The sequence below is a fragment of the Leucopleurus acutus genome (assembly GCF_964270905.1).
Source record: "Leucopleurus acutus genome assembly, chromosome: 14".
Lineage (NCBI taxonomy): Eukaryota > Metazoa > Chordata > Mammalia > Artiodactyla > Delphinidae > Leucopleurus > Leucopleurus acutus.
The window spans coordinates 62644933-62669899 of NC_139156.1; the positions used below are offsets into that span (position 1 = coordinate 62644933).

Sequence of the window (24967 nt, forward strand, 5' to 3'; positions counted from 1 at the left end):
ACTTCCTCCTGGGAAATCAGGGCAGGCCTATTGGAACTGAGCCTTGGAGGATGCACAGGAGTTTGACTTCACACCACTGGACGCTCCATCAGCACAGGGACTGGCCCGATAGATCTGTCGGCAGAATGAATCAGAAATGCTATTGCTTCAGATGCCCACGAGCCCAAAGAAGAAACTAGTGATGCCATTCCAGAGTAGAGCCCCTGAGGCTTAAGGACAAGATGACTTATCTGGTTAATCTGAAAACCACAGAAACAGCCAAGGGGCAAAGGAGAGTCAAGAGCATATCACCTCCACCCAACACACTCTTCTCCCTGGTTTTCTTTTCCCTTCTGTCTCTGGACCCCTTTCCTTCTCTCCACCTTCCATGTGTCTGAACCAAGAGAGTCAGAGCCCACCTCCCAGGGCTGTATTCCCACGGTGCCTGGGTGATTATCTTCCCAGATCTCAGCCGAGGTAGGGCACCCCCTGCTGGGGTACTCTCAGCAGTACACCCTGTGCCAAACCACTGCTGGTCTCCCCTCCCTTCTTTCTCTAGCAGGGCTGGCTAAGGCTCCCCTGCTCAGAGCTGCAGGCCACTGGCAGGAGTGAGTAAGATGGCCCAGGTCTCCCCTTCCCTCAGACCCTCTAAAAGCAGACACAGGTTCACACAGGTGACAAGGGGGCTTTGTCCTAGACAGCCTCCAGTTCAGGTCCCAGCAGCCTTTCAAAACCCCCAGCTGCCCACCAGGAACTGGGCCAGGCATCCCCCATTCTTTCCAAAGTGGCGGCAAGAGGAATTTCAGGGAAGGGGGCAGGAAGGTGGAGTCCCCCATGATCTCAACTCTCCCTGACCCTCCGGGCTACTGAGAGAAGCCACAATAAAGAAGGGAGCTGAGCTTCCCTGGTGGCGCAGTGGTTGAGAGTCCGCCTGCCGATGCAGGGGACACGGGTTCGTGCCCCGGTCCGGGAAGATCCCACATGCTGCGAAGCGGCTGGGCCCGTGAGCCATGGCCGCTGAGCCTGTGCGTCTGGAGCCTGTGCTCCGCAACGGGAGAGGCCACAACAGTGAGAGGCCCACGTACCGCAAAAAAAAAAAAAAAAAAGAAGGGAGATGCACCAAAGAGAACAGGAGTTTGGGGAGTAGACATGGGGGGTGCGGGGGGGGATGAAGGAAATTCCAGCAGCAGGTGCAGAAGGCAGTGAGGCCCCACAGCCAGGGCTGCCTTTTCCCAGGGGACACCTGGCTGCGCTGGGCAGATATGAACTAAGAGCTGTCTCCACACAATTTTGGCAATGACAGAGCTTACTGTTTTGTGTTTCTTGTTTTTAATGTTAGATGTAGTTTTACAGCTAAGAAAAAAATAAAGCGAATTGATTATATATATATATATATATATATATATGGCCCTTGGTTCATTCTTTGCACAAAATCCCACATCTGAACAGGGCCCTCTGTCCCTGAACGAAGGCTGGAAGGCAGAGGAGGCAATCAGACCACAAGTGTCAATGCCTGGCATGACACTTCAAGAATATAAGTTGCCCCCACTCCAAAGGCTCAAGACTCCAAAGAGGTCAAAGGGCAAAAGGGAAAAGGAGGCAGCATGACACATTGGAAGGAGAACTGGGGGGCGGGGGGGAGGATGAGAGGGGAGCCCTGAACTTTAATCCCAGCTCTGTCACTAACTCCCATGCAACCTTGGGTAAGTCTCCCTTCCCCTCTCTGGGCCTCAATTTCCCTGCTCCAAAAGGGAGATGTTTGGCCACAAGCCCTAGAATCCCTTCACTGCTCCGGGAGCCCATGGCAACTCATGCCCAGACAGCCCTTGTTAGAACCCTGGCCATGAGCAGACCATGGGTGGTCCAAAGTCCTCTCCTCTACTGAGTCCTTCTCCATGGGTCTACCCCTGCTTTCCCACCTGGCCTGGAGACGTCACACTCCTGCATGAGAAAGGTCCTACAGGGGACAGAGATGCCCTTTCCGCCCTGATCAAGGCACACACCTCCCAGCCTCCCACAGCAGCTGTGGGAAGGAGACCAACTGTTTTTTGGAAATAACAAAGCTGAAAGAGGCTAATGCCCATCCCCCAAAGCTCAGCTCAAAGCCTCCTCCCCTGGAAAGCCTTCCTGGATCACCCCAGCTATAGAGATCTTTCTCCACTTGTGATCACCTATGAAATCACCAATGGGAAGCCCTCACTGGTACTGCTATTTACAATACTAACTATGCCCACTGAACAGATCATTCTGGGTATTTACTACCCACTGCATGCAGAGCGAGGTGGCAGGACCCAGCAACACATATACCATACCATCTCTGACCTCAACAACTTCATAGTCTGCATACATGATGCAAATGCATTAGTCCCAAAAGTTCACAGGAAGTTTAGCTTAGCTCCCAGACCACATTCTCCCCACAGAAGCCATATGGAAAGTGGTTAGAGCCCAAGTCGGTTCACAGTGGCCTAATGAACCACAATGCCCCTGAAGCAAGATACCATGCAAAAGCTCCTGGCACCCAGCAGGTGCTCAATAAATGTTACTTCTCCTTTCCCAGTAAAGATGCAGTACTGTTGTAACCCTGACATTTCAAGACTCAAATCAGATGCCAGAAACCATTTCCCCTTTAGAGGCACTCTGGTCCAAGGATAACTCAGGGGAAAGAGAGTCCCTATTCTGAATTCTAAGGCAACATTCACTGATTCAACATATATTTAGTAAGTGCCTAGTATGTACCAGGCACTGGGAATAAAAAGGTAAGACCTAGTTCCTGCCCTCAAGGAGCTCAGTCTGGTAAGACACACCTGCACACCAACAAATGCAGTGGAGTTAGGGAAACACTGGGGTAGAGGTAATTTTGCAGAGGCACTAGAGATAGGAAACGTTAAATCATGGGCAAGGAAGACTTCCTGGAGGAGGTAAGTTTGAACTGAGTCCATTTGATGCACGTAATGGATAAGTAAGAATTTCTGAAATGGACAAGGGGTTTCAGATGCCCATGAAGGTGCCATGGGGACAGCAGGTCAGCATAGCTAGAGCCAAGGACAGGCAGATGGGGGAGGGGAGGAGGCCAGGGAAGCTTGCAGAAGCCAGACCACCAAGGCAAGGTCTCTCAGGTTAAACCAGAAAGTTCATTCATTCATTTGACATCTCTTTACTGAGAGGTTGTGTAAGCCAGCGGTTCTCCAAGTTTTTGGTCTCAGGATTCCTTTTCACTCTTAAAAACTTTTGAGGACCCTAGAGTTTTTGTTTTGGGGGGTTATATCTATCAATTATTTACTACATAAGAAATTAAGACATAATTTAAATATTTATTAACTCATTTAGAAATAACAGTAATAGATTTACATGTTAACATAAATATTTTTTGTTAAAAATTTTCCCCAAAAAATTGAGGGGGAAGAGTGGCATGGGCTTTACATTCTTGCAAATGTTAATGTCTGGCTGATGAGAAGAACTGGTGGATTCCTGAAGCTGCTCCTCACTCAGTTTGCTGCCACATCACCGTCACGTGCCCCTGAAATACTCCCTGGGGCACTCCTGAGAGAATGAGAGCAGGAAAGCAAATAGTATCCTAGTATTATCATGAAAATGGTTTTGACTTCACAGATCCCTCAGAAGACTCCCCCCACCAAGGATCCCTGGAGCACACTTTGGGAGCAGCTGTTAGGAATGGGCTGCGGGGTGGTGAGTGGGGCCCAGCTAGCAGTGAACCAACCAAACACAAAAGTCTCAGCTTTGGTGGAGCTCATGTTCTAGTCGGGGAGAAACAAATAAATAAGAAAAGTATACGGTACTTGGTTGTAAGTGCTATGAAGACAAAAACAGAAAAGGAAGCCAGGGAGGCCGGCAGAGGGGGCTGTCATTTTAAATAGCACAGCCAGGGAAAGTGACACTGGAGTGAAGACTTGAAGTGGGGAGGGGTGGGCGTAGCTCTGTAGCATCCACGTGGATACACAGCCGAACATCCAAGCAGCTTCCAAGACCTTGGAATGTGCCCATGTGTTCAAGGAACAGCTGCTACAGCCTGATGGGGTTAGAGTGGAGGGGAGGAGGGGAGAGGGCCGGGGTGTGGGCTGCAGATGGACCCTTTGAAGCTATTGAGGGGACTCTGACTTTTGCTCTGAGTGGAAGGCAGTACGAGTTTGCAGAGGAGTGATCTGATATGACTTTGATTTTTAAATGAGTTACTCTGACTGCTGTGCTGAGAACTGGGGGATGGAGGCATGGAGGTGGAACGGTCAGGAATCCACTGCAGTAACCTAGATGCTAGGTGAGAGTGGCCTGGATCAGGGTGGGCACGTGAAGGTAGCAAGAAGCAGGCAGACTGGATATATTTTGAAGTTGAAATTAGGGAAATCACTGAAATAATTTAAGCAGGGAGTCACATGCTCAGATTTGCTTTCAAAAGTTGTTTACCAAACAGAATATGCACACAGCCCCAAGTGTCATCCACGGTTTACACATTTGTTATCACAGGGCTGGCGGTCCAGCTTGGCATGGTCAGCAGCCGGGAGGCCGGGCATCACGTACCTCCTAAGGTGGCCTCCTGTACCCCCTCACCGCCTCCCTACACAGCGTTCGTGCAGGAAATGTGTGGCCTGAACCTAATTACAAGGAAACCATAGAGCAAATCCAGAACGCTGATGTTCTGCAGATCAAAGGCCTGGAGGCTTCAAAGGAATCCAAAGCAGTGAGGATAGTCTAGGATGGAGGAGATGAAAGAGCCATGTCACAGTGAAAACAATGGGTGGACCTTGATTGGATAAAATGTCCACTACAAAGGACATTTGGGAAACAACTGGTGAAATCTGGAAATGGACAGCACAGATGATGTTCTATTTAATGGTGATTTGTTTTCAGATGGACAATGGCAGCATGTGGGAGAACCCCCTTTTCAGAAAGCTGGATGCTGGGGTACGTAAGGGTGAGGTCACAATGGCTACAAAAAAAAAAAGTGTTGTATTTATTGAACTCTTCTTTCAACTTTTCTGTGGGTTTAAAAAATTTTTCTTAAGTTCATTTCCCCATCACAGCTTGATTAGGCACTACTTATTTAGCGCTCCCTGTCCCGTGAAAGAAGGGCCTCTCCCGCCTCCCCTTCCCCAAGGAACAGAGGCTCTGCCCCACACATCCCAGACAATGTCTGCAAACAGAGCGTCTCTGAACAGATAACACCAGGGCGTGCTGGGTGTCCCCAAGCAGACCGTGGGCAGTGGGCCCCGGGTCTCGAAGCTCTTTAGAGCATCTCCCCACAGTGCCTAGCACAGGGCCCAGCACATGCCGTTGGTGACTGACAGTGGGCACTCAGGGAGTCCTGGGTCTGGCTTCCGGCCACTCAGCAGTTCTCCTTCCAATGGGAAGAGGGCTCATGCAGGGTGGGCCAGCAGCTCCACATGGATATCCAGGCCCAGCAAGCTGAATGCTTTCTGAATTTTCCTAAGCAACGAGAGGGCAAGACCCCGGTAGGTCTTGGTGGATCAGACAAATGCAGGCAAGTGACACATGACTGTCTTCCCTGGGACTCCAGAACCTATAACATTCAAGGCCTCAGAGGTCACCCCTCATGTTTCAGAGGCACTGGGACCTTTTCTGTCAAAATGAGATCCACTATAATGCATGAACTGTAATTCTGCATCCTGATTTTTTTTTTTTTAATGCACTATGAGAAATACCTTAAGGATAACTGGAGAAGTTTTAACATGGACTTGGCATATAGTGGTGTTGTGGTTGTATCCAAGGACAATTTTGTTTAAGGAGATGCATCTGAGGATAGTTGGGGTGAACTGTCATGATGTCTGCAACTTCCTCTGACACGGCCAAATGTCAAAATTACTGATTCTGGTTAGTGGGCATATGGGTGTTCACTGAATCATTCTTTAACCTTTTTTATGTTTTATGTTTTAACAATAAAAACATTGAAGCAGCAAGCAAGATCCGAGTTCCATGTCTTCTAAGAGGAGATCTGTTCACAGTCTGAGTCTCCCTTTGGCCTGGGAAGTCTCAGTGGCCACAGCCAGGGGCTCGCTCACCAGAGGCTCAGGGCAGGCAGCCTCCTCTGGCCTGGAATTAATGCCCTCACCAGATGTTTCGCTAACTGCCAACTGGGGCTAAAGATCAGCTGTGACGGGAGCCTACCTATTATCCATCCAGCGAGCTCACTAGAAAACAGCACCCCGGGGAGCCTGTAGGACACGCTCCTCCTTGTGCACAGGTTAGAGGCCTGCAGGAAGGGACAGAGAGGGTCACTCGTCACCTTCAATCCCATCCTTCTCTGCTTTAAGGAAATCAGGACAAGAGAAGATGCATACAACAAAGCAACAATATGATGACAGCCGGTGCCAGCTGTGGGAGTAGGTAAGGCCGAGTGACCCAGCGCTCCCTGAGGCTGGGCTGGTGAGACTGGCAAAGAGCATGTGCTAGCTGAGGCCCTCTGCACTTGGGAGCTGTGTGACCTTGGACAGATCACTTCCCTCTCTGAGGGTCGGCTGCCTCTGCTGTTAAACGGGAATGATAACACCTGCCTAATGGTCACTCAAAGGACCTGGGGAGATGGGGAAACTCCTTTGTAAACTGTAAGGTGCTGTAACACATAATGAGAATCCCCATTCTTTCTTTAAAAGCCAGCAAAGACTGTTAAGTGCCTACACCTGACCAGGAGGTGCCACTATTTTTCTTTAAATTGACTGACTTTCGGGCTTCCCTGGTGGCGCAGTGGTTGAGAGTCTGCCTGCCGATGTAGGGGATACGGGTTCGTGCCCTGGTCTGGGAAGATCCCATGGGCCCGCTAAGCCTGCGCGTCCGGAGCCTGTGCCCCGCAATGGGAGAGGCCACAGCAGTGAGAGGCCCACGTACCGCAAAAAAAAAAAAAAAAATTGACTGACTTTTCTTACTAAAATAAATATGGTCTTGGCCTAACCTAATCAACATCTATGAAATCATAGATCTGAGGTATTAGTTATTTTCTGTAATACACATTACACCTAATGCACACGTATTACATTTTAAAATGTTCCCCCAGGAACCACCTAAAATCGTCTTGTGGACCCACCAGAACTAAGGAGATGGATGCTGTTCTGGCCCCACCCCCTTATTTTGCAGATGGGAATCTGAGGCCCAGAGAGAGGCAGTCACTCCCATAAGGTCACACAGTCCAGTGCTCTCTCCACTGCAAGCTGCCCTCCCTCATCGGGAAAAAGATGTTCTCACGCCCTGGCATATCCTCTCATAAAAGAAAAACAAAAAACCTGCTTCTGAAGGACGGTGATAGAGGCCCCATTTCTGACTTCCTGCAGCTTCAGAGAGCCCGCTGGGGACCTGGCCCAGGTGCCTCGTGCCACTTCAGGTCTGCTCCCGTCCTTCCCACAGAGTCTGACAGTCAGCCCACCTCCCTGGGGCCCTGGCCCCAGGAAGCTGGTCCCCACTCCAGGGCCCCTGCTCCTCTAGCAGCACCTCAGGGAGAACCAGAGGGCCCCCGGATGCCTGGGAAATGTTAGATGAGTGACTCAAGGACCGAACCAATGAACAAACAACCCATCCCCAAACAGCCCACCTCCCTTAAAAGCATCCTTCTCTTAAGGACAAACACCTGGGATAGGAAGGCATCGAGAAGTCTGCCAGAAGAGAGGGGATAAGGCTTTGCATTTATTTGCAAGTTCCCTAACCTCTCTGAGCCTCTCTTTACCTCAGTGTAGAATGGGGCAATAACCCTAAAACTGCCTCTGAGCCTCTCTTTACCTCAGTGTAGAATGGGGCAATAACCCTAAAACTGCCTCTGAGGACCCTCAGAGGGTTCTCCTCCTGGAGGATTAAGGAGAGAATGTCTAGGAGACAACTCAGTCCAGCACACAGGAAGGGCTCATTAATTGTTAGCTTTAAAAAGACAAAGAGTCCACTTACAAGGTAAATTAATGTTAGAGATGTAATGTACTATATGATAAATATAATTAACACTGCTGTATGTTACATATGAAAGTTCTTTTTTAAAATATTTATTTATATTTTTGGTTGCATTGGGTCTTAGTTGCAGCAGCCGGGCTCCTTAGTTGTGGCTCGAGGGCTCCTTAGTTGTGGCATGCGAACTGTTAGTTGCAGCATGCACATGGGATCTAGTTCCCCGACTGGGGATCAAACGCGAGCCCCCTGCATTGGGAGTGCGGGGTCTCAACCACTGCACCACCAGGGAAGTCCCTGAGAGTTCTTAAGAGAGTAAATCCTAAGAGCTCTCATGACAAAGAAAACTTTTTATTTTCTACTTCTGTAATGTTATATCTGTATGAGATGATGGATGTTCACTAAACTTGTGATAATCATTTCATGATGTAAGTCAAATCACTATGCTGTACACCTTAAGTGTATACAGTGCTGTATGTCCATTATATCTCAATAAAACTGAAAGAAAAAAATTAAAAAGACAAAACAGGAGGAAGCAGAAGGCACAACCAGGCTGACAGAGGGCAGCCAGGGGAGATTTTCTCACTGCAAAGGGGAACGTTTAATTCTAAGTGAGGTGAGCACCAGAGGAGACTGCAGTGGAGAACCAAGACACAAACAAACAGGGCCGCTCCTGTCTCGGGACTGCTGGTCCCTGAACAATTCCTGTCCTCGCCTTCTTTCTGCTCTGATCCTGAGTCCACGCCCCCTTGAAGATGGAAAGAGTCAAGTGGCTGCTGCCACCCCTGTGGGGAGCCCAGAGCCCAAGTCTCCACTGCTGACTAAGCCTCCCCACCCACCGGAGCCTCCTGGGAGCTGCTACCCCACCCCACTCCAATCACAGAACATCTGCAGCTGTCCTGAGCACACTGCTAGGACTCAGTGAGTGCCGGCTTCTCAAGGGACGGGGCTGGCTCATCTGTCCCCACCAACCCAGCACAGGGCCAGGCAAACAGTGCTCCCCGGTGGCACGCACAAGCGTTCCCGCTGCCTGAGTTCTTTCTGGCTCTGCAGAGAAGACCAGTCTGTGATAAGTCACACATCAGGCCTCTGTCCCCAGGTGCAGCAGCAGGCCCGTTTACAGTAGGGACACCAATAATCCCAGCTGGAGAGCATGCCACTGGGGTGAAATCACTGAGCAGTGCCCACTGTCCCCTCTGAACGATGGAGGTATTAGAACCAGAGGCACTTGCCGTGTGGCCTGGTCTCAGTTTCCACCCCTCTGAGAGGAAGGCATTGCTACACCAGATGCCCTCCACTGCCCTTTGAAGTTCGCCCAACTGGAACCCCACCCAACTAACTGCCCCAAGTGATGGGTGATACGCCTGTTCAGAAAGGTTGTAAGGGAATCACAGATATTTTACAGCCCCACTTAGAAAGCGGTTTCAATTTAACTCTTTTCAGAATCAGGAAGTCCTTCCTGAGAGCAAACTTATATTCCCTTCTCGTCCTTTAACCTCTTTCTATCAGGCTTTCCTTGCAGAAACCAGTTGTAGAGCACAGCCTTTGAGCTGTGTGGGCAGTTGCTGGGAAGGGGCGGGGCCTCTGTGGGGCAGGCCGCTTGTGGGTGGGGCTGCAGGAGGGGCGGGGCCCCCAGCAGGGGTGGGACTATGGGCCTTACCCTCTGCCAGCCCGGCTCCTCTCCCCATCCCCACCCCTTGTCCTCTGTCTTCAGCACCCGCAGAAAGGAAAGGGATATTCAGGGACCTGCTCAATTGGACCCCTCCCTAGCGAGGCAACCTGGTGAAGCGGAAAGGGCTTGCATTGGTTTTCTGGGTTGCTGCAACAAATGACCACAAACGGCTTAAAACATAAACGTATTCTCTCAAAATTCTGGAGGCCAGAAGTCTGAAACCAAGGTGCCGCTGGGCCATGCTTCTTCCAGAGGCTCCTCGCCTCGTCCAGCTTCTGGTGGCTCCAGGCATTCCTTGGTTCGTCTGCCTTTGCATTCACACGGCTCTCCCCTAGGTGTGTTTGTGTCTTCTCTTCTGTCTCAAAGCTCCCTCTGCCTTTCTCTTACAAGAATACTTGTCATTCAATTTAAGGCAGCTCAGGCGATCCAGGATGATTTCATCTCAAGATTCTGAACGTAATTATATCTGCAAAGATGCTTTTTCTAAATAAGGCCACATTCACAGGTTCTGGGACATGAACACATCTTTTTGTGGGGTGGGGGGGCACCATCCAACCCACTACGGAGCTCACTGGTCAGAGTCAGAAGTCAAGTCCCTATCCTTCCACGAACTGGCCACTAGCTCATCACTGTGACCCCACGCAAGTTCATCACACCTACCTGGAACTCTGCTTCCCCACCACCTGCTGTACCTCCCCTACAGAGTCAGAACTGCAGGTCGCTGACACTCAATAGATCACAACCAGCTTTCCAACATGATGCCTACACATCAGCAGTTCTCAAACTGGAGACATAATTTCGGGGGGGCGGAAATTATCACAGCTCACCCCCTAAGTGTGTGAATCCCTGACTCAAGAAACTCAAGTCTGGTTCTATAGAAACTTCTTCAAATTACAAAGTTAACTACAGAGACGTGTTGCCTTTAGAGCAGATTAAAGGATGCTATAAAGATAACCAAAAGGAAAACAAAATTCTAGAACCATGGACACCCCCCAACCCGGATACATCTGGGTCCCCGGAAGAAGCCCAGCCTCCCGCACGGTCACCCCCATCCCCAGGCTGGTGGTCTCCACACACCTCCGTCAGCCTAGACTAGCCCCGCCAATACCCCACCCAACACCCCCGCTCCTCCACCCCTGGCTAGTGCACCCTCCCCTTCCAGGACGGCTCCCTCACGGTGAGCCTCTCCCAAATGTGCACAGTGACTTCCCAGCCCACGGACACTGTCCAGATTGTCAGCGAGGTTGGGAAAAGGTTCAGCAGGGCAGTCAGGATTCAGGTAGAGAGAAAGTCAGCTTGGAAACCGGGCCACTCCCATCAGAATTCCCTCACAGACACCACCATGAGCTGCAGTTTCTACTCCAGCTGCACGTTAGAATCACCCGGGGAAGTTTAAAACTTATAGGTGCCTGGGCCCCACCCTAGACCCATGCAGTCAGCTCTGAAGATGGGGCTTGGACACATGCCCTTGTGAAATCCTCAAGATGGGAGGCCTCAGAGGCCCAAGGCCCAGAAGGTCCTGTCTTTTGACCTCAGGAAGTGACCCAGTCTCCGAATTCGGTGCCAGCCTCGGAAGCCAGCACCCCACTCCACTCCAGCCGGGCGACTTGGCCTCGATCTGTGACGGGGCGGGCTGGGGGCTGCACCCATCTCTGGGCCCAGTGCCCAGCCCACAGAGGGTGCACGGGAACTGACCGCCTGACCCCAAGCACCTCTGCGGCCCCCCACACTGCACCCAGCACAGCCCGTCCTCTGGTAGGGACGGGAAACAGCACAAGGAGCCTTGTGACTTGTCCAAGGCCACACGCTGCATCCTGGGAGGGGCTCTCCAGCAGGAAGGGGGAGGGCTCTGAGAATGACCAGGCCAAGGCTGTTTTCCTTCTACCCTCTGGGCAAATATTTACTTCCCTGCAGGCCAAGATGCAAACGCCTCCACTGGTGAGAAAGTCTACTCTGGAAAGAATTAAACAAAACACAACAAGCACCACTTTCACAGTGAAACAGCTCCGGTCTCAGGGATGGATGCAAATGGTGGGTTGTGCCAGTCACGTCCCCCTCTCTAGGCCTCAGTCTCCGCAGCTGTGAAAGGGGAAAGTGCCCAGCTCACAGGGTTGTTCTGAGGACCCAGAGAAGTGAAGCGATGTATGGTGATGCAAGCGCAAAGCGGAGGCTCCTCCCACCCTCCAGCCATTCTCACCAACGCCCAGCGATGCTTCTCCCGGCATCCACGCTGATGCTTACCGCACAAGACGCCTGGCTAAGAGCCCTGGAGGCATCGCCCCATCCAAGCCTGGCCCCCTGTGAGGTACAACGGTTACCCCATTTCCACAGACAAGGAAACTGAGGCACAGAGAGTTGTCCGTGACTTGTCACGTAGCCAATCAGACCTGCTCCTCACCCATCAACCAAGAAGTGCTCGTTCTCCTAACTTGCTGAGTGGTAGAGCTGCGCCTCCAGGACTGGTCCCCTCAAAGGGCGTTTCTGGGGGCTTCCCTGGTGGCGCAGTGGTTGGGAGTCCGCCTGCCGATGCAGGGTACACGGGTTCGTGCCCCGGTCCGGGAAGATCCCACATGCCGCGGAGCAGCTAGGCCTGTGAGCCATGGCCGCTGAGCCTGCGCGTCCGGAGCCTGTGCCCCGCAACGGGAGAGGCCACAACAGTGAGAGGCCCGTGTACCGCAAAAAAAAAAAAAAAAAAAAAAAAAAAGGTTGTTTCTGACCTCAACATCCAGGCCCAACAAATATCCCATTCTGCAGTGACCCCCCCTCCTCTCCCAAAGCTCATCTCCACTCCTCTCAGCCTGGCATCCATGCCCTTCAAGCCCGGCTGCCACCTCCTGGAAGTCCTCCCCAGGGCTCCTCTGCAGTCACGGCCAGGCAGCCCCGCAGGAAACCACACGCTGCCTCCAACTGGCTGCTGCCGCCTGATTTCACCTTCCAGCTCCCTCGTGGGCTGACCTCCTAGTCTTCTCTGTCTCCCCTCCCACAGGCCCAGGTGGGAAGGCCCAGCCTGGAGCTGAACAGTACACCTGTGTGACATTCCCTGGCAAGGGCAGACCCTGCCCCTGGGCTCCCCCATCCCTCCTTCTCCAGGTGCTCAGAGCATTGAGGATACTTCTAGTTTGGCCTCCCTAGACCACGTGCCCAGCATGTGGCACACAGCCTCGCTGGTACACCACTAAAGCCTAGGAACTAAAGGGTGGGAAGAACTCAGGCCCCAGAAGAGGCTGAATGTGCTCCCAAGGGGGCAGACTTCTCCGCCCAAGGGCAAGGCCACAGCCATCTGCTCTAAGCGGGCAGAGAATCCCCAGCAGAAAGCAGCTTCCTCTGATAAGACGAATTCCAGAACTTCTCATCACATCTTACGTCTCAGCTCCCCCTGAGCTCTGTAGGGCTCCCCAGATAAGTCTCCATCCCCCCCAGGGACACCGGGCCTATAGTGTGCTGGGTGCTTCCACATCTCTCATCTTGCAGGGTCCTCCCCACAGCCCTCCAGGGTATCCGCAGATGAAGCGTCCAGGAGAATCAGAGAGTTGGTCCTTCACCCAGCGTCACAGCAGAACCAGCACTTGATCCATGTCTCCAAATGGCACTGCCATCAGGTCCTGACAATTAAACCTCCCCTCTGGGCCACTCAGACCCCAGACTCCTCATATGACCAGAGTCTCTCCACCCACAATTTGGCCCTTAGGCTTCCTCATCTGCTGCAGCCATACTTGCCTACCTCGGGCCTGTGCACTTAGTGCTCCCTCCGTCTGAGATGCTCTCTACAGGCCTTTTTTGTGGCTGGGTCCTTCTCAGACTTTGACCTCCTCATAAAGGCCTTCTTTGACCACCCCATTTAAAGTAGGAACTCCCATCTCTTCCCATTTCCTCCCTAATTTCCTCCTTAGCACCTATCACAACTATGTTTATTTACTGGTTTGTCTGACTAACCTGTCTCATTCATAGTTGTTTCCTGGTAACTATCACAATGCCTGGTATACACAGTAGGCATTAAATAACTATTTTGTTGACTGAATAAGCAAACGGTCCCCACCCTGGAGGGAATGGCAGAGCAAGACTGGAATCTCCTGCCTTCCAGAAGATGTCGATTCCAGCCCACTCACATCCAGAGGTGCTCTCTGGGAAAGGTTTATCTTCTCAATCTCCTGTGTCCGGGCTTACCCAGAAGACATCATTCCCCTGTATATGCAGCCAACTGGTATGGAAATTGCATTATCAGTCCCTAATCTGGTTGACTCTAAGCCCCACCCCAGGTTGGCATTGTGACTCACGGAGAGAGAGGAGGCACCGGGCAGGGGAAAGGAGAAGGGCAGGTAGTTACTCCTCCTCAGGAACGAACAACCAAAGGCAGCGAGGTCCCAACCCACTCCTACAACTTAAAGCAACCCCTCTCTTACAGGAGGGGGCAGGTTCATGCACAGAAGCCTCGACTAAGCACAAAGAAACTTTCTCGGGGCCTTACTTGCTCATATGGAAAATGAGTTCATTAGAAGGTTCTCCAAATCCCTTCCGGGACTGTCTTCCTGATTCTCTGGATTTTAAAGGTCCCATGGCCAAGCTGGGGGAAGGGCGGACCTCTCTGGGCCTGAGGCCTGAGCCCAGCGCCAGGTCATCTCTGACAGCCCATGAGGCAATGGTAACCGCTTCTCCAGTATGAAGGCTGCCTCACTTTCTACTTGAGTTTCACTATTATTCTCTTTGAAATGCTTGCCTAGAACAAGAGGGAAATAGACCTGCCCGATCAATCAAACACAATAAAAAAGAGTTAAATATGTACATATATGTACAAGGAGATGTCCAAATGGGTAGTAACCCCAACAATGAGCTCTCTCTCAGTGGTAGAATCGAAGGTGACTTTTATTTTCATCTGTGTACCTACCTGAATTGCTTGGAATTCTTTTTAAACTATGTGCACATATTATTTTCACACAAACAAAGCTCTTTTCAAAACTTAGAAATTCCTGCTATGGACTTCTCTGGTGGCGTAGTGGTTAAGAATCCACCTGCCAATGCAGGGGACAAGGGTCCGATCACTGGTCCGGGAAGATCCCACATGCCACGGAGCAACTAAGCCCATGTGCCACACCTACTGAGCCTGTGCTCTGGAGCCCGCGAGCCCCAACTACTGAAGCCCATGCACCCTAGAGCCCGCGCGCCGCAACTACTGAGCCCACGTGCTGCTACTACTGAAGCCCGCGCACCTAGAGCCCATGCTCCGCAACAAGAGAAGCCACCGCAATGAGAAGCCCGCGCACCGCAACGAAGAGTAGCCTCTGCTCACCACAACTAAAGAAAGCCCGCGCACAGCACCGAAGACCCAATGCAGCCAAAAAAAAAAAAAAAAAAGGAAATTCCTTCTGTGCTTAAGTGAGAGGCCAGGTATTTGGCTCCTTCCAGAAATGCTGTCTTCCACCTACACCTTCAGCCCTGACATGTGGAGGGACTACCACGGGGTAGGGGCTGGGGGTACAATGGCTGGTAAAGGTCACAGTGACCCCATGAAGAAAGTGAAGTCAGGCAACCGGGTCCTGGTCTGGGTCTGTCACTAACTTGCTGTGGGGACTCAGATACTTGCTTCCTCTCTCCAGGCCTGTTTTCTCCTCAGTAAAACAAAAAGGTCACACTAGAGGTTCCTTCAAGGGCCCTTCTAATTCTCAGTGAGTACCAAGAAGAATAGAGAGGAAGGTTGGGAAAGAACGGCTAATCCTTAAGTAGCTGGTGTAGTGTTTATCATGTGCTAGGCATTGCTCTAAGCTCTTCCCATAAGTAATCCGTTTAATGGTCTCAGCAACTCTCAGGTAGGTTCTGGTGTCACCCACTTTACAGATAAGACAACTGAGGCAGATGGAAGTTAGTGCCTATGTCACTCAACCTATAAGTGTCAGAGTTGGGATTTGAACCCAGAAAGCTTGGTACAGAGTCCACACTCTTCACCATCAAACTTTAGGGAAAAATAAAGCATCACAGATCAAACTATGATAACAGGGCCCATCCTTGGAGAGGGCAAGAAGAGTTAATATTGCCTCTGGCGTTTATAACCTTCATCACCTATCCACACCCACTTCCTTCTCAATCATCAACACCCCTCAGCCCTGACACCATTACCCAACTGAAAACCCTACCTCATTGTCAAGACAACAGGTGCTTGCCAGAGAGCCAGTGTCTCCACGACCAGTAAAGCCCACTTTGCAAATTCAAGGCGTCAGCAAACCTGACCACTGCTGGCTATACACCCAGTTCAGCCTCTGATCCAGGTACCCATATCTCCAATCCTTGCTTCCAAGATGCAGGTTGGGACTCAACTGCCCCAATGCAACAAGCTTTCCCTGAGGACCTACTGTGTGCCCGGCTCCAAGACCAGCATTTGGAAGAGGATACAAATGAGCTACACCCCTGACCTCCAGGAGCCCACAGTCCAGTGAGGAAAAACAGTCATGTAAACGGATCTCTAGGATACCCTGTGGTTGGTGCTATAATTAGAGATGTGTCCCCAGTGGGCTAAGGGCACATGTGTCAGAGTGATTCACCCATGTGGTGGGAAGAGGAGGCTCCAAGAGCCTCTGGGTGAGCTCCTTTCTCACTGAACTGGGAATGAGGAGACGTGGGGGCTAGTGCCAGCTCTGCTCAGTGACCTTGAGACACACCCCCTCTGAGCCCCAAGGTCACCCTCTAAAAATGAGAGGGCCCCCAAGTGTGGGACAAGAGGTCACTGTAAGGGGTTCAAGGTCATGTTCATATTGACTAATAGACTGAGAAGTTTTCATTGTTCATTTCCCTTCTGATCTTTCCAATCTCATCAAGGAGCAAATCTCAGCTTCGGTGTCAGTTTGTCTTTACGCCTCTCAAACACTTGCCAAACTGCTTTTGAACAACCAGGGCAAGCCTCAGGTTTGCAGCCTACAGCACCCACAGTATCTAGCTAGGATTAAATAACTTGTTTTATCTTCCCTGCACTATATTTACTGTCATATTTACCTGCTATATCTTTTAACATCTTTATTGGAGTATAACTGCTTTACAAAGTTTTGTTAGTTTCTGCTGTATAACAAAGTGAATCAGCTATATGTATATATATATCCTCATATCTCCTACCTCTTGCGTCTCCCTCCCACCCTCCCTATCCCACACCTCTAGGTGGTCACAAAGCACCGAGCTGCTCTCCCTGTGCTATGTGGCTGTTTCCCACTAGCTATCTATTTTATATTTGGCAGTGTATATATGTCCATGCCACTCTCTCACTTCGTCCCAGCTTAACCTTCCCCCTCCCCGTGTCCCCAAGTCCATTCTCTACGTCTGCATCTTTATTCCTGTCCTGCCCCTAGGTTCGTCATAACAATTTTTCTTTTTTTTTTAGATTCCATATATATGTGTTAGCATATGGTATTTGTTTTTCTCTTTCTGACTTACTTCACTCTGTATGACAGACTCTAGGTCCATCCACCTCACTACAAATAACTCACTTTCGTTTCTTTTTATGGCTGAGTAATATTCCATTGTATATATGTGACACATCTTCTTTATCCATTCATCTGTAGGTGGACATTTAGGTTGCTTCCATGTCCTGGCTATTGTAAATAGTGCTGCAATGAACATTGTGGTACATGACTCTTCCTGAATTATGGTTTTCTCAGGGTATATGTCCAGTAGTGGGATTGCTGGGTCATATGGTAGTTCTAGTTTCAGTTTTTTAAGGGACCTCCATACTGTTCTCCATAGTGGCTGTATCAGTCTACATTCCCACCAACAGTGCAGGAGGGTTCCCTTTTCTCCACACCCTCTCCAGCATTTATTGTTTATAGATTAGTTTTTAAGTTTGTTTGTTTGTTTATTTATTTATTTATGCCTGTGTTGGGTCTTCATCACTTCACGCAGGCTTTCTCTAGTTGTGGCGAGCAGGGGCTACTCTTTGTTGCGGTGCCCAGGGTTCTCACTGCGGTGGCTTCTCTTGTTGCGGAGCATGGGCTCTAGGCGCGTGGGCTTCGGTAGTTGCGGCGCATGGGCTCAGGAGTTGTGGCTCGCGGGCTCTAGAGCACAGGCTCAGTAATTGTGGTGCACAGGCTTACTCGCTCCACAGCATGTGGGATCTTCCCGGACCAGGGCTCGAACCCGTGTCCCCTAAATTAGCAGGCGGATTCTTAACCACTGCGCCACCAGGGAAGTCCCTGTTTGTAGATTTTTTGATGATGGCCATTCTGACTGGTGTTAGGTGATACCTCATTGTAGTTTTGATCTGCATTTCTACCTGCTATTTTTGATGAGGAATATTGGTTCCCCAATGGCAGTGGTGATATAAAGCCTCCTTTTAAAAATAAACTTAAGTTTAAAAAGTGAATCAGCTTAAAGTAATATAATATTACATGTAAACAATATTATAATAGTTACAGCCTCTACGTATGGCTATTTGAACAACATCTATCAAAATTTTTAATGCACATACAAAAACAGGTGAAGCTGTTCTGTGCTATTAGACATCCCAATAGTGATTACTACTGGCGAGAAGGGGTAGCGACTGGCAGTGGACACAATGGGGGTTGCTGGCTTCTTCTGTCCATTCTGCTGGTTGACCTGGGGGCTGATTATACAGTGGTGTTCACTTTGTAAAAATTAATCAAGTTGTACACACTTATTATGAGTGTATTCTTGTATGTATATTATATATTCATATACCCTTTAACCCAGCAATTCCACTTTTAGAAATTACCCTGAAGACATACACACATATGTGCAAAATGACACGTTCGAAGATGCTCACTGCGGCACTGTCTGCAGTAACGAAAGATTGGAAACAACCTGAGTTCCCCAGCTGGAGACTGATTAAGTATATTTTGGCCTAGCCTACAGTGAATTCTATGCAGCCATCAAACAGAATGAGGCAGCCCCTAGCAAAGCTCCAAATTTTACACAGATTTAAATTTAAGTGAAAAGGTAAGGGCAGAGCTGTGTATAGTGTGCTACTTTATGCAGGGGGAACAAAAAGGAATATATGACATATGCACATGTTTGTGCCTAGGACATCCTGTGCCTAGGATTGCATCTCAGAAAAGAATCATAAGAAACTCATAACAGAGGCCTCCTCTGGACAGGGCAGGCCAGGAGAGAGGGATAGGAGGAAGGCTTATCACTGATGACGATTCTTCTATACTTTTAAATGTTGTACAGTCTCCTTGCATTTCCTATTTGATAGTAAATTTTAAAGCAAAAATCCCTATAGAAGGTGCATGGCTATGGTAAAACGTATGGCTCCTTAAATACTGAGATGAAAGTGTTGGCACTTTGGGCTTATAAAGCAAGTAACCCTTGGCCCTACTCCTCCTCCCAAGGGACGGAGACGATAGGCTCTCCTGTAATGGCTTCCAATTAACAGCAAACCCAGTCTAGGACAAATTACTTAAACTGGGCCTCCACCCTGCAGTCAAATTCTGGCACCTGGAGTTGCCCTGGCAGGTGGCTGAGCTCTTGGCATGCCTAGGGAGACTTTTAAGCACAAATACCTGCAGGGATGGGAAGTTAACGATTTGGTAAGGCGATCTCAGGTGGCTGGAAAGGAAAGATTCTGAGTTCTGAGCCCCACCCTGCTCCAAGAGAGACAAAGCAAAGGTCACAGAGTGCTTTTTTCTCAGGGCTGCAGGGGACAGTGACAGGACAGGCCTTGAAAATTCGAGTTCCGTTTTCACTGTGCAACTTTCTTTTTTATAGTCCTTGGTTTCCCCACATGTCACTGTTTCCCCACATCACTAAGCCCAAAAACAATCCAATGAAGTGTGGGGGCAGGGTATCAGTTATCCATTTTACAGGTGGAAAAATGGAGGCGCGAAGAGGTTAAGAGACTGGTCAGTGATTATATATCAAGAGAAGGGGTGAAGCCAAAAAAGTAATCCCCACCTTCTGACTCCTGGTCTTCCCCTATTTTCTCACCTCCCCACCCATCAACCTTAGCCTTCTTTCTTTCAACTCTGACCTATAGAGAATGAGCTTCTGAGGCCAGACGAACAAGGAGAAGGCAAGAAAAACCCAGAATCAGAATCAAAGAGCCTACGAGACCATCTAACTCAGCCGTTTTTAACCCTGACCACACAGTAGAATTACCTGGGGAGCTTAAATAAGTTCAAATAAATACATAGGCCAGGGCCCAGGTAACTGTAGTGTTTTTAAAATTCTGTAGTTGATTCTGATGCAACTTTAAGAACCACTGAATGACAGCTCAAATCACCCCCATCCAGTTCCACATAAAACCTTCTGCCTCCCTGAAGCCTCCATCAATGGGTCTGTGCTCCATCCTCCGGCCCCCACACATACTGCTCTTCTCTCTTCCACATTACATAGAGTCAGAGAATTGGACTGGGAGCTGGGCAAGTCAATTAACAGCTCTGAGGCCCCAAACATGGAAATGACTTGCCTAAGCTCTCCCAGTGATTCAAAACAGAAAAAGACTAGAATCTGGATCTCTTGACTACCAGGTAAGGTCACATACACAGAGGGGTCACAAGGAAAGCCAGGCTTGATGGCAGATCTAACAGTTCCTGCCAGCAGAACAGACCCAATGAGGGCTGAGGAGAAGACCAGGAGTGTGCATGTGTTTTGAGGCAGAGGAGTGTCAGGTACCTGGGCAAGTCTGCCCTGTGGGGAGGGGTGTCAGGTACCTGGGCAAGTCTGCCCTGTGGGGAGAGGTGTCAGGTACCTGGGTAAGTCTGCCCTGTGGCATACTGGGGGTAGGGGGCTATTCTAGAGTGGCAGGGCTGGCACTGGCCTGTAGAAAGATGTCCTCATTTCTACAAGGGGGCCCATCCTAGTCTGAAATCTCCATAAAGAAATGCAGTCTATTGGGTCAGCTTACCAGGAGGGCCCAGCTCCCTTGCCCATAATAATAATGGCTGACACCTCTTAAGCTCTTCACTGGTCCCTGTGCTAAGCAATGTACTTGACCTGTTTCATTTAATCTCCACAACCATTCTGAAAGTTGAGTATAATTACTGTCTCCATTTGCAGACCGGGAAACTATGGCCTAGAGAGTTGAAGTAACTTCCCCGAGATCACGCCGCTGGAAAGAGGTAGTGGCAGGATTCGAAGGCTGGTTCATGTCCAGCCACTACCACCCTGCCCCCAACAAGAGAGAGAGAAGGTTAAGTGCAGGGCCTTTTTGAAGTTACTGAGCACCTGGGAGCAGCCAGAGACCACACGTCTGGTGGAATCCTCCTTTCACCAAAGAGGAAATCAAGGCACCTGGAAAAGCATCTTGCTCAGGGGCATCGGCAAGTAAATAGTGGGGACAGCATAAGGAGTTCAGGTCTCCCGACTCCGGAAAACAAAGCCCTACCACTTCTCCGCAGACGGATAGAGAGACGAACTCAGTAATACCCGGCAGGTGGGGTGAGCGCGGCCAAACGTGGTAACCACAGCCTACAGCACCAGCGGAAGCGCAGCGGACTCGCAGAACCAAACTGCTGGTCAGGTGCACACAGGTGAGCCAGGCGGAGCTCCTTCGTGGGAGCTCCTTCGTCTGAGACGTTGCCACCAAGCTCTAAGGCTCCGCACCGAGCGGCTGAAACTCAGGCGGAGCTGGAGCAACCATAATTTCCTAGTTCACAAGGAGAGTGGGACGAGAATCCAGGAGTGCGCTTCTGCCCCTCCCCGGAGCAGACAAGCCTGGACCCAGCCCACCCCCACCGCCGGCTCAGCGTGTGGGTGAACAAGGGAGTGCCGACTCCCCCTCCCATGCCGGGGCCCGACTGGGGTCACTCACCCAGAACACCGTGGAGTAGATGACGAGCGAGAACTTGAGCCAGAGATAGGAGAGGCGCGCGCAGTAGCGCACCTGCTCCGAGTCTCCGCGGGGCATCCTGGGGGGCTCCCGGGCTGGGTCCCTCGCTGCCAGCAGCCCCACCTGAGGCTGCCTACCCGGCTCCCCGCCCCGCCACCGGCGCTCACTCGGGGACTGACACCGGCGAGCCGCAATCACAGCCCCGTCCCGGGCCCACCCAGCCCCAGGGCCAATGGGCGCTCTGGGAGGGGGCGGGCCTGGGGCGGGGCAGCGGCCTGGACCCAGAGGAGGCCGAGGGAGGGGCGGGGGCGAGGGTTTTACGAAAGAGGTCGCGTGCAGCTGTGGAAGCGCCTATGCTCAGTCACTTTGGGGGCCGTGGGAGAGTGTGTGCAGAGGGGCGCTAGGGAGACAGCTAGAGTGCTTCATTCGGGGTACACAGAAATGCTCGCTTTCCACTGTTGTCAAGAGAGAAGACTATGGGAAAAGAGCAGGAATTTATGGCTAAGGTGTTAAAGTATGCAAATGACTGTGCAAGGCATGAATGGAATAAGGAAGTGGAGTTCCTCAGCCTAAGGGGGGTGGGAGAGCCACATCTAGGAAGGTGCTGCAGACGAGGGTGCGGGTAGGGGCCCTCGTGGAGCTGAGGCCCGCAGTTTCCTCTTGTAACAGTTTGGAGGCTTTGCCCCAGGTCTCTGAGATTCCCTTTCTCTGCGGCCAGGTGAGATCCCAACCCTGCCCCAGTGGCCTCCTCCTCTGAGAAGCCCTCACCCCCTCACCCCAACTCAGGAGCCCCCTCCCTTGCACACACTCAGCCCAGCTCTGACCCAGCTTCTTCGCACCCAGCCTTTCCCCTGCCCGGGGTCAGAATCTGTCTTCCTGTCTGTGAGTCTGTCTCCCACGGCCCCTGCTTGACTCACTGCTATTTCCTTTCCCTGCAGGCCTAGCTCAGCCTGGGACTTGGCAGGCCGGCAATCAGTGTTTGTGCCATTCAGGAATTACATGTGTGGCCCAGAGGTTGGGAGCTCACGGCAGCGCTAGGTGGGGTCCCTGGTGGTGACTGCAGGAATGGCACACTTGTCCCAGTCCCCTGCCCTGGACTCCCAAGCCTCCCAGAGAGAAACAGAGACCAGGCTGTCCCAGCCCTCAGGGCTCTGCCATAGAAAGAAGAAAGTAAGGTGGGGGTGGGGAGGGAGGCAATGCCCTGCCCAGGGAGTTAAAAGGAAGCCAGTTTCCTGGTACTAGGAAGCAAGCGAGCCTTGCAAGGTTGGGTGGAGACCTGGAACCAGCAACTGCTGAGGGTCACCTTCAAATGAATAACCAGGGGCTAAGAAGGCATCCTACCCCAAGGTTAGAAGTCATCCTCTCTGTCCTTTAAGGAGGAAGAAATTAAATCTTTACCCCTCTTTGCAGGACTACCTTCCCTCACCAGCCCCACAGAGCCAGGCTTACACCCACTCATGGAGGTGCTCATCTCCATCCCCAGGAGGGGTTGTCTGTCTCCCTCTCCCTGGGGGTTCGCCTCCTAGCCTCCTTCCCCACTCCGGTTTTCTTTCAGTTGCCCCCGCCTTAGTCCTGACCTCTCTAGCTAGCTGCACGCTCTCCTCTTTCAAATCTTCCCTAGTGACACACACACATCTGAGTGGTCCCTCTCAGCTCTCCCTGAGCCCCTAAACGATGACGCCCTGAGGGATGAGGCTGAGACACCCCCGCAGAGGGAGCCTGGAGCTCTTTGGGGCTAGCACAGCCTTTCCCGGGCTCCTGGGCAACGTCATTGTTCCTCCCACCCCCAACCTGACCCCAAGCACTATGGGCTGCTCCTCAGACACATCTGCAAATACTGAAATCTCAGAAGAAGTAATGACCTATTTTCAATTTTTCACTCCTTTTGCCAGGACCTCTGGGCTGGGGGTCAGCAGGCCTGGTGCCAAGCCTGGCTTTGCCATTAACTTTGTTAGAATATGTGGCATAAATAGTATGACACAGAGGTGGGAGTGTGACCCTGGCTGCAGCTTCGAACCATGTGGTGATCTTCAAATGTATCCTGATATCCAAGCCCCACCCCAGTCCAGTTAAGTCAGAATCTCCACCGACCGGGGCCTGGGAATCAATATTGTTGTAAAGGTGCCAGGTAATTTCTAAAGTGCAGCTATGACCATCACCAAGTCTAGAGGTAGTCATGAGGGTGAGGTGGTTGGCCAGAATTTATCAGAAAGGCCACAGTCCAGAGGGCTCTAAGCTATCCAGTGGTGCGCTGGTCAATGTTTAATAACTGGCTCTCTGGTTAGTGGGGTGGGCAGGGAGACCCTGTTGCCACTTTCCATAGTGTAAATACTTCCGCCATGTCTGAGATGTACACAATCACACCCAATCAGCTCAGCACAGCCCTGCAGCTCTCCCTCTCTCAATAATGATTAGCATAGAGAGCGCCATAATGAATGTATCAGTGAAATTCATGGCTTATTAATTAGCACAACAGGTATTAGAAAAAAGCTATCTTTTGGTGAAATTACTGCCGGCATACCTTGGAGATATCGTAGGCTGGGTTCCAGACCACTACAATAAAGCCAATATCGCAATAAAGTGAGCGACAGGAATTTTTGTTACGCAGTGCATATAAAAGATACATTTATACTATACCACTGTCTACTAAGTGTGCAATAGCATTATGTCTAAAAAAGCAATATATATGCCTAATTTAAAAACAGTCCACTGCTGGACTTCCTGGTGGCGCAGTGGTTAAGAATCTGCCTGCCAATGCAGAGGACATGGGTTCAGTCCCTGGTCCAGGAAGATCCCACATGCCATGGAGCAACTAAGCCCACAAGCCACAACTACTAAGCCCGCGTGCTGCAACTACTGAAGCCCAAGCGCCTAGAGCCTGTACTACACTACAAGAGAAGCCACCACAATGAAAAGCCTGCGCACCGCAACGAAGAATGGCCCCCGCTAGCCACAACTAGAAGACCCAGCAACGAAGACCCAACACAGCCAAGAATAAGTAAACTTTTAAAAAATAAAAATATAAACTTTTAAAAAATACAAAATAAATAAAAATACTTCATTGCTAGAAAATGCTAATCATCATCTGAGCCTTCATCGAGTCATAATCTTTCTGCAATAGTAACATTGAAGGTCACTGATCACTATAACAAATATAATAATGAAAAAATTTGAAATATTGCAAGAATTACCAAAATGTGACACAGAGACATGAAGTGAGCAAATGCTGTTGGACTTGACACAGGGCTCCCACAAACCAATTTGTAAAACAACGCAGTATCTTCAAAGCACAATAAAGCGAAGTGCAATAAAACAAGGTGTGCCTGTAGCATTCGAGATACGTAGATTGGCTAAAATGATGAGGGGCACCATCCATTCCTTCTTCAGAGTAAAAAAAAAAAAAATCTCACTTAAGGATGATGCACTGGGCTACATCCTTGAGGCATCCCAAATCCTGAGGGATTCTGGTTGCCTGATGTGACCATCTGTCTAGCTGAATCCTGCATCTAGAACGTTGTATCTTTCTTGAGTGGACCCTTCATGCAAGGTGACAGAGCACCTAAAAGGACAGAGGGCTGAGCCTTCACTGACTTTACAGAACAGACTGTATGAACCGGTTTTGTGGCTTCCTGCTAGTAAATGCTTGTTGTATACAGATTTGT

General features: G+C 50.5%; 1 protein-coding gene across 2 annotated transcripts in view; it reads right to left on the bottom strand.

Annotated features, from left to right (window-relative positions):
• Positions 1–21383, bottom strand: part of TSPAN15 (tetraspanin 15) — a gene marked incomplete at both ends in the record, with an annotated part of 48704 nt that extends 27321 nt beyond the window's left edge. For both annotated transcript variants that reach the window (XM_082854098.1, XM_082854097.1), the window contains one exon: positions 21288–21383. In XM_082854098.1, coding sequence (XP_082710224.1) covers positions 21288–21383 — 96 coding nt within the window. The remainder of the gene's footprint in view (positions 1–21287) is intronic.
• Between the last annotated feature and the right edge of the window lie 3584 nt (positions 21384–24967).